General features: G+C 40.2%; 1 protein-coding gene across 1 annotated transcript; it reads right to left on the reverse strand.

The window, feature by feature from the left end:
• Positions 1–1,772: 1,772 nt before the first annotated feature.
• LOC143482372 (uncharacterized) lies at positions 1,773–7,948 on the reverse strand. The gene is made up of 9 exons (XM_076980719.1): positions 7,859–7,948; positions 6,186–6,294; positions 5,903–6,020; positions 5,773–5,809; positions 5,276–5,529; positions 4,875–5,085; positions 3,711–4,700; positions 3,505–3,565; positions 1,773–1,783 (listed from the first exon to the last, which is right to left on the reverse strand). The coding sequence occupies exons 1-9, from the start codon at positions 7,865–7,867 to the stop codon at positions 1,773–1,775; spliced, it is 1,800 nt and encodes a 599-aa protein (XP_076836834.1). The 5' UTR covers positions 7,868–7,948.
• Between the last annotated feature and the right edge of the window lie 2,508 nt (positions 7,949–10,456).

Raw genomic sequence — 10,456 nt, forward strand, 5'->3', positions numbered from 1 at the left:
TGATAGTGTGCCCTCATGAGGTGCAGAGACAAGGCATCCTTTGTTGGAGCTAAAGTATCCACATTGGCTTTCACCTTCCAAATCAGGGCACATTGAACCTCATGAATTGATTCACTGCTTGATTTTGGGTCATACAATTTACATACAAATTGTTCTGCCATGCGTAGAGTGTCTTGACTTGGCATTTCTTCCTCACCAAAGTTTTGAAGAAGATGAGGATACTGCTGGAACACTTTACATGCAGTCCTTTTTCCTATACCAGTGAACTGGCTAGTTGTATCACATCCGGTGATGGCATGAAATGCCAATAAACCATTGGTTATATTATATTGGTTGGTGACATGTGGTAATTTGATTTCATGCACTTTGATGAAGCAGGGTTTCTTGGCTGTTCCTGCCTTCATCCAAACCTCAGGACTCAAATGTTGTGCAAAGGCAAGCAGCAACACCAGAACATCTGTGTCTCTGCACTGAACGATGAGCCGCTGAAACCCCTTCACTGTTGCATGAGTATATTTGACCTCTGGTAAGTCCTGCTCTAAGCTCATTTGCTACATTATGTAAACAAATGGAATATGGATCATTTCCTCCTGATGGTGTACTCTGGTACTTCCTTAAGAATGCCCTGTAGCAGATAAGATGGCACTTGCCCTCTGCTGCAATCAAGTCATTGACTCCTGCAAGCCTTGGTTGTAATTCTGTGTCTTGCTGAGCTAGGTTAAGAATCTTTTCAGATGTACTCAAGACTTGGATGTTGCAAAGTTTGTCTCTGCTATCTTTTTGACAAAAGATACATTTTTCCCAAGTGACTGGAGATACTGATTGTCTAGTGGAGCGGGGGCAGAGGGTGCTCATAGGTTCCTGTGATGCACTAGCTTTTTCAAAACTCTTCTTTAAGGCGAGAAATGTAAGTGACATTGGTAAAAGCAGCATAACATGTTTTGTGCCACTTGATCTTGTCTGTTTCTGTGTCTAGGAATGCCTGGATTCGATTCAGAGCATCAGCATATTTCACATCTTTTGTATTTTGCTCTTTCACTTGCTCTGACTCTGATACAATTCAGGCCTTCATCAGATGGTTTTTTAAGCTGCTTATCTTTGCTGTACTTCCCATGGTCTTTTTGACAAATAAAACATTTCTGCCAATTCATACATCTTGCTATTGGATATTCAGGGGGTTCTAAGCTTACTGCTCCATCTATATCCATTTTTACTTATCTGAAAAGCAAGGAAATCAAGGAATAAACCCTTCTTTAGCCTGCTTGTATCTCCTTATGAGACAAAAATATGGATCATTTGTGCTGAGTAATATGCTATGCTAGTTAAAAAGGTGGTCAACACTTATATAGCAGAATGTAGAACAGAATATTATGCAGAAATAAATATCACCACTACACATCAACATGTAGTTATTACCAAGGTACATTACCTTAATTATCTAGCTGTGACGTTTAGCTAGTTTAGCTAATTTAGCTGAAAACAGGTTCTCCTACCTTTTCTGATATTTCGTGGTTAGATCTCGTTTGTTGTTGTAGACAATTGAAAATGAGTGAGATGTTGTTGTTGTTGTAGACAATTAGAAATTAGTGAAACTAATCAATGAATTCTTGTGAAAACACCTTCTGCGATGATCTCCATTGAATCTCTTTCTTCAGGCTTCATAGCACAGATGTGGTAACAAAACAGTGCCCCTGTGGCCCCTTTGGTATGCTTATTATTAATTTTATCAAAGGTTATATTTGCACATAAGATGGATTATATTGGAAGTATGTTCAAGAGTAGCCTACAGCAGGGGTTAAGAAGAGAAGAAAACACATAGGAAAAACTTCAGATTTTTGCCACTTTTAAAGATATAGTCATAAAATGGATAAAATTTCATTTTCCAAGCTGACAACCAGACTAGATTACATCCCTAGGGGTCAAATAATAATATTTTATAGGTTGTCAGCTTGTACCCTGAGATGTCCGCATCAGTTACAATGTCAGTTTTGGCCCCCTGACTAACACTCCGCCATCCCGTGGATGGTGGGTTTCTACAAACAAAAGTGCTGGATTACAAACTGGACTCCAAGTGGAACGTGCTCATTAAATACGAACATATTAAACCCAACATTTGTCAAATATGTATATATTAATTAGGTAAGTGACCGGGTTACCAACTCTCACGCATTGCGCGTGAGACACACGCATTTGTCTTCACACGCTCACACGCCACACATTTGATATCTCACGCCAAAAAAATATCTAGGTTATTTACCTCTGATCCATATCTATGATTCAATGAGTTACTAGTTCGCTCTGGCGCCAACCACTGGCGATCGATCGATCGCAATATAACACTTAATTCGTGTCCAATTTTACATTTTTTGGGAACGAGATAATTAACGCGTGGGAACGACGCCTCGACACTGTGGAGTTTTAGTGTTGAAGGTACATGTTCAATTTACTATCTTGATAAATTCAAGAGATTTTTAAGTATATAATATTTTTTCATTCAGTTCACAGAGGTTTCCTTTTGACGGGAGACATCAGCAGAGGCGCTAACTGTGCAGCTTCTTGGCTAAATAAAAGCCATTGAAATGTATGCTCGTCTCGGAGTCCTGCCTCCCTCGCCAGCGTTACAGGCAAATACCTTCCTGATGTGATTGATCTCAGGTACATATAGGCTTTATTATCCTTTCATATCCTTTTTTTGTAAATTACCATAGACCTTGCTTAACAAACTATTATACAAATTAGTTTCATTATTATTATATTTATTTGTTTAGATACGATAGTCCCTATTTCTCTCTATGAGATGATGGGGTCCAACTAGAATATTATTGGTAGTTATTTTGCTATTTGAGGGTGGGGATGCTGCTGTGCAGTACTGTTATTACTGAATTTAGACTTTTTAACAATTGTTGGGCTTGAAATCATCCGTCCAATCTGCCAACAATAGTCATGCATATTGCCTTCTACTGAGAGTCTTGTTTTGTAGAAGCTTATCAAAGGGTTCACTTTTTAGTTTCTGTACAATAAAAATGGGAATTGTACCATAATAAGAAGTCTAACTCTTTAATGTCATGTGTAGCCATGCAGGTGTCACAATCAAGCAGTCTGTTTTTCTTTTTTTTTCCATTTTAATTGAATAACACATTTTCTACTTCTAGCAATATCACATAAGTAGGTGTTTTCCCTCATTTTCTGCAGATCCTGGAGAAAGCTGTTGCCAGTCTGGTACGCATCGACTTTCTCCTGAGATTAGGGATGGTCTTGTCAGAGGTGGATGGTGCTAAAGAGGAAAGATGTGCCAAAGAAATGGTCAAAGCAAATAGACGGTGTGAGAGGGATGCTGTGTGTAGTCTTCCATCCTGTTGTCATTATTGTTGTTCATGCCTTGTTAGTTGTGCAGCATGAAAGACAACTAAACCATGGAAGACTACTATACCACGGACTCCTCACTTCTTTATGCATAATACTCTCATGAATTAAACTTCACCAAAGAAATACTAAAACACGTACCATTTGGAATATGTTTGTCCACCACCTGGTCCTCCATGTGAACACACACTTTTGTCTGTTTCTTTACAAAGAGAAGACAATTTGATAAAAATCATTCAAAATATGATTCTGACAGTAGCATAAATGTATGGTTGAAAATCATTCAGAAGAGCAGAGTCTAAAGCTAATGGTGTGACTGGGAATAAATACACTTTAAAAACAGATACCTTGAATCTCAGCTTCAGAAATCTTGGACACCTGAACCACCGAGAAGATTTCTTCTCCAGCCCCACGTCCACCGTCTGGGCAGCACTCAGCAGAGCAGAGCCTGTACGGTCCTGTTCTGACTGAGAGGTGGTGATGCCAGCGAGGTCACTGATCACAGTGTGGGCAATCACAGCTGACAGCTCAGAGCAGCATCGCTGTCGTGACTGCTCCACTTCTAAGTCAGCCTCCGTCACAGATATGCTTTCATAACAGTAGCGCCCAAATATAGTGTCAGGCTTGGTGCAGGACGTCAGACCAAGGCTTTGTTGGAGTAGTTTTTCGGTAGCTGTGTTCACAAAGCTCCTCACGATGCCTGACTGGAGTGCCTCCTTGGAAAGGTAGGTATCTGACAACACTGACCGAGTCCCCTTGCAGCTCATTTGTGCTTTTACTTGGTCCAGAGCCGCAATCCTTTCCAGCATCAAGTTCCTCACTATAGGGATGAGCTTCTGAGAGGACTGCCTGAGGGAGTCTATGGAGAGCATGCTGTCCAGTGCTTTCCAGGAACACTCAGACTCCTCATTTTGCTCAAGGGCACCACTGCTGATAACTTTTTCACCAATTGCTTCAAAACTGTCTAAAATTATGAAGTCACTGAGGGCTTGTAAATGCATGACAGATGGTGTTAATATCTGCCTCATGCACAAAACCTCCAGCCTTTTCTTCACAAATGTAAACAAATCCTTTCCAATTAGCTGTCCAGCAATTTCCTCTTTACAGAATGGAATCACTGACAATAGGCATTCAATAATGCTCTTTGTGGTGGTGATGGAGTTTAGCAGTACTGATGCTGACCAACTCGTGATTGTGCAGGATTCCAAAAATCCCAGCATCCTGGTCTTAACTGCAAGCATCAGATTTTGGGCGATGTCCTCAAAGTAGCTTACAGGCAGTGTAACACCTTCATGGAGGTCAGTATTGCAATAAATGTCCACAAGACATGAGTTAATCTGGAGTAACAACATGTGCAAGAGTAGTAAACAAGATTGTAGTCACTGATCACTGGCCTTGGTCTCACACTGCATATATTGCTAATAGATATATAAACACATCAACTATGGAGGAAAACATGAATAATAATAAAAATAATAGAATAAATGAACTAAAACATTTTAGTCCCTCACCTGCTTTAGGGAGTCATCCACAATAGCGGATATGACGCGGCTGGTCTCTTTCATATCGAGATGCTTTATCTCAGGTGGCAACATATTCATAATGGCCCTCATGACCTCTCCATAGATATGGCTGAAGATCCTGTCCTCTGAGATGCCAAAGACGACCCTGAGAGGCTTTGAAAAAGATGATGTGCTGCTTCTTGAGTACTCATCATACCTGCTGAAATTAGGAAAGTTTCCCAATAAACTATAAAATACATAAAGGAATCACAGGCTTGATGACATTAGAAATTAAGCCAAAACTGTTAAACTCAGTGCCCGTGGACCGAGTTTAACTGAGTAAATAACTCAGCATATCAATACTCCAAATGAATACTCACCACCAACCTTCAGACTGAGTATTAACTTACATGCACAAGGTAGCATACATTAAAGGACGAGGGGCACGACTACGCCTGCTCGTCGGTCCGCAGTTGATCTGAGAGGGAGAATCATGTGTCTCTCCATGCTCCACCTCATGAGGGCTGCTGGAGATACAGGTTCCTCCTGAGGACCTCACCCCTAACACGCCTGACTCAAAACCTGGAGCAACCACCTCCTTCACTGCTACTTTGACCCATGCTGAGATTTTTTGCAGCACTGCAATCAAATCCTCCATTTTCATCTAGTTAGGTTAAAGCCAAGTGTAAAACGTTCATCAGTATCCAAAAGCTTAATGATTTTTAATTAATACTTTTTTTAACCTTAAGCTGATTATTTCTTTAAGAAGTAAAATGCCAATGCAAAGAACATGTACTGTTATGAAGGTCTGACCAGACATGGCCAAAGGCTCATCTTGCAGACAGACATACTGACAGACAGACACACAGGCAGAGAGGAAGACAGAGAGATAGAGATTCGTACTCACATCGCTTGGCAGTGTATTCCTCAGCTCTTGCCAAAGTCTGAAAAGAAAGTGTTACATTGTCACCTAGTTTAATCTTCCAGCACATGTATGTAAAGATTGAGTATGTGATGTGTGGAGAGTGAGTACTTACTCTTCAGTTAGAACAGCTGCATTAGTCCCAGAGGTGGATACGACTCCATCACTTTTGCCACATGGAGGAGTGTTGAGATCCTCCATCACTGCCTCCTCCACTCTAGTACAGCAAACAGCTGTGGTGAAAGAAACATTTACTTTAAGCATCTATGAGGCAAACACTAATGATACCCATAAACAAATGTCACTAAAAACATAAATTATGGAAAATTATACTGTTATGAATAAATAACCGTATAATGCATCACGTTTTGGTAACATGTCATCACGCTAAATCTCACCTGAAAACCATCTGCTATGGTCTTTCTTTGCCTGCTTGCTTTCCACGCCGGGGGCCGACACATCACAGCCCTCTGCAGGAAGCTCTTCTGCTGGCCCAGCTTTGTTAGACTGTAGTAGAGAAAATGAAGAAAAAATGAGTTTCATGATTACCGATTTTGCATTTCTCAAAATCCTCCACAAGGTGGCGTTATTAGAATTGTTGTGTACGCGCTAAAAAGGGAGGAAACTGGTGACGCTTTACGAGTGTCCCATAGAAAACTATTGATTTTCTCATGCAGGCCTATATATACACTTACTGACATGGGTAAACATAGCGTGAAGAAATAATTGACGACATCATGTTAAAGTAGGCTACATTATGCGTTAAACACGTTGTAGAATGCCACCCTTTCCTGTGAAGATAATACAGGCTGCGGACATCCGCGCAGACACGATAGGGGGAATACGAACATTTTATAATTTAGATTTTTTTTTTCAACCCCGCTGGACTCTCAAGGAGATAATATTAATCGATCTTAATAATGACCTCAGATGGTTAATAACCAATATTAATTGGTTACACATGTGATAAGAGGCCGTAAATTGAAGTAACTGGGATGTAACCGGATAATTAATGTTAATCTGGCTCTCGTTCATTCATTTTCTGATTCGTTCACTGAACGTACTGTCACCCAGAGAACTGTTGCTAAGGACGTGATTCACGTTTGCACTGCCACTCACTCACATTTTCTTTTTGATTGCACATTTAAGTTGATATTTTCATCTGAATGTACAGTTTTTATCTTAATGTTGCTCTTAAATTAATATTTATTTTGCAATCAGTTGTAGGTTAGTTCATACTTATTTTTTGTATTATGTTACAGTGATCCTGCGCCAGTTCGTGCTTCAGCTTTTGTGAACTCACTCTTTCACGGGTTTTAATAAGATATTAATGGGAAAAATAATTCGCGGGTCATCACTTTTTCGCCGGTTGTCTGCGGAATTCGATCGGCGGAAAATATATATATTTTATGATTTTTTTACATGACAAAATCCCAAAATGTATAAAAATATATTATAAGAATTAATTCTAACAATTAACAAGGAATGTTATAAATAATAAAACAGTACGAATTATAGTAAATAGTCCATATTTACTCTCGGAAACGAGAACCACCATCACACACATGCACAGAACAGTGTGGGAATGGTTATTAAGTGAACGGGAAAGGTTTATGTAAAGGCGTGGGGAGGGTTTATAAAGCCTTAATATAGTGTATAAAAACTTAATTATACCGTTTCTATTTTCGGTTATTGCGGGTAGTTCTGGAATCTCCAGAATGTGATAAAGGAGGCATTACTGTATTTGTAATGTAATTTATATTTTATAATAATTTATATTTTATAAACCCAACATTTATAAATTTTCTACAACACTCTCCTGGTCCATGAGGCCGTAAACTAAACTGAAACATGAACCGTTCAGCCGTGTATCCGAAACGACATGTGGTAGTATAAAGAAACACCCCTCAAAAACAGGGGAACATTTACCTGATGAATTTTAATGTTGCATTGTGTTCCAGGTTTGAAAGTGCTGGAATTTAGGCTAACGTACTTGAAAATGCTCGACTGAGAAGCTAGGCTCTCTCGAACTGTGAGATTATGGAAAAAGCTCAAAGGAACATGAACTTACCCTCATCATTTGTCTAAACAGGATCACTTGGAATAGTCACTCTTTTACTCGCACAATATAACGCTGAAACGCTGTAGTAGCTACTTCAACTTCAGTGACGATCTGTGGTTTAAACGCGTCTGTGGCGACTTTTATAGGTCTCCTGCGTTGTGACGTCATATGCCGTGTCGTCATAGTAACGCAGTTAGACAATAACTAAAACTGCTAATTTGCCGAGACATCAAATCATTTTGGGCTGGCCCATGTTAATCTCAGTAGTTTGGGCCGGGACATTTATCACACCCACTCTGGCCCTGGACATGTATCAGATCCACTCCGGTGTTATCAAAATCTGTGCTACCCATCGAATGTCCTACCTAGAGCTACTGCGCATGCGCATGAATGTATTTTCATGTCAGTGTACAGCGTACACCTATAATTTTGCGTTGTCAGCATTTTTTTCTCTTGAATTCACAATGAGGACTGTCCATTTATTTTGCCAATTTACTTTTTTGTCAACAATTGTTAAATATTTTTGTGAATATCCTCGGAAAGACCTGAGAAATATCACTACTGCTTTGTTTCTAATACGTGGAGGTTCCAAATGTCTGCTAGTCAGTTTGTTTTACCCTTGCCAGTAAATAACTGTGCTCTCTTTTATCATTCCATCCTAACTGGTTTTAGTTGACTGCAGGGGCGGACTGGCATACATTACTACCGGGGATTTCCCCGGTGGGCTGATGGGTTAGTGGGCCGCCGGTGGTTTAACTCGGCCCGTGGAGGAGTCATTGCCACACACTGCGGCCCCGGCCCGTAGTCACGCTGCTGTTTAACGGTGTTATTACCTCCCCCGCTCCAGTCACACTAACCTGCTCAGAGCGGCCGCGGACTGAGCCTGTAAACACATGAACGAGTTGGACCGGGCCGCGGACTGATCCTGTAAACACATGAACAAGTTGGACCGGGCCGCAAACTGATCCTGTAAACACATGAACGAGTTGGACCGGGCCGCAAACTGATCCTGTAAACACATGAGTTGGACTGGACTACGAAAACATACAGCAGCTGTGTCACTTATTAATACAAGTAGACACGAGTAGCCTCGTCCATACTAATGCTACATTAATGATATCTCCCTGTTTGTATCCCACGAGTGACAAGAGAGAGAGACGCCAGTTGCACACTGACACTGCTGAGGGTCTAACTCATCATGTGATCCCTCCGCCACACGGTTCACACTACTGAAACGTGAAAAAATAGGTCCGCATTGCTGTAAAGATGGAGCAGTCTAAGCCAGGGTCTAAACAAACTACGAAACGTAAACGTGGCGCTGAAAAGATGAGAGAGAGAAAAAGAAAAGCTGCAGAGGTTACTCACTGAGTGAACAATGTAGGTTTCAGCTTTCCAGTTTCCTGTATTTTGTCAGGGTCAAATTATTAAGTGTGTTAGTTATTTTGTTATGCTACTATGTGGCTTTTTAATCATATTATTGCTGGAAGTAATATTGTCCATATGATAATAAAAGCTGTCATATACACTACGTGCCACCGGGGCGGTGTAAAATGGACACAAATTAAGTATTATAGCGCCAGAGATGTCCTGTTACAGATACATTTTTATGATTGATCAGGTACACTACACCTAGATTTATGAACTGGCTGACAACACTAAAAAATCATGTATAAAAGCACACATTTGCAGGTGTTTATGGATTTACTTCACTGAATGATTTAATTGATTTAGTGTTTATTTTTGCAGTGCCTTCTGTGTATTTCTGGGTCCAGCTTACTAAGCCACCTTTTCTGACTAGAGCTACACTGATCCAGGTAACATAAAAAATATGTTATTGTGGCGAGGGTGTAGGTGTATCACGAGATAGATTCCGAGACCAAGAATTAACTGTGTATAAATTGAAGGAATTTACGACCGTCTACGCCACTCAGGGACTTTCACCTTGAGAATTATATCAGCTCACAGGTTCATTGAGACCAAAAAGGCAGAGGAAGATATATTCACAACATGAAGTTTTATTAACAATTCCACACAACACAAACCCACTCCTACGAGGGAAATGGATACGAATATTAAAAACAAAGCGCTTTATTCTAACTTTAATTTAAAAACATGCACCCTTCATTACTAATTCCCCAATTACGCTTTCCCAGCACTAATAAAGGCATAAAGGCGTAGAGTGGAGAGGACCAGTTTACAAACAAAATTTCACTACACACAAGTGCACAATTCGAATTAAATAAAATAGGCCATGAAAAACAGTGAACACGTCTACAGCTCTAGAAACAAACTTAAACAAAAAAAGGAACACGACAATAATTCAAAAATAACCAAAATAAGATTACAACCTAAAATGGAAATAATTATAAATAATACTAATCATAATTTTTACACAGCCTTAAAATAAACAACCCGACCGTGGCACGCCGCTCGGGAATTACACGCACTTTGCTAGAAGTAGGCGGCGGCACTCTTCCAGTCGGGCCGTTAAAGAAATAGGAAACCAAATAATTAAAGAGCTTAATTCAATAGCCCCACACCAGGAACGACGCAATCGCGATGATTCTAAGGCAAAACGGCAGCTCCTACGCCAAGGCAGGCTGCAAT

The sequence above is a fragment of the Brachyhypopomus gauderio genome, chromosome 18 (assembly GCF_052324685.1).
Source record: "Brachyhypopomus gauderio isolate BG-103 chromosome 18, BGAUD_0.2, whole genome shotgun sequence".
Taxonomy (NCBI): Eukaryota; Metazoa; Chordata; class Actinopteri; order Gymnotiformes; family Hypopomidae; genus Brachyhypopomus; species Brachyhypopomus gauderio.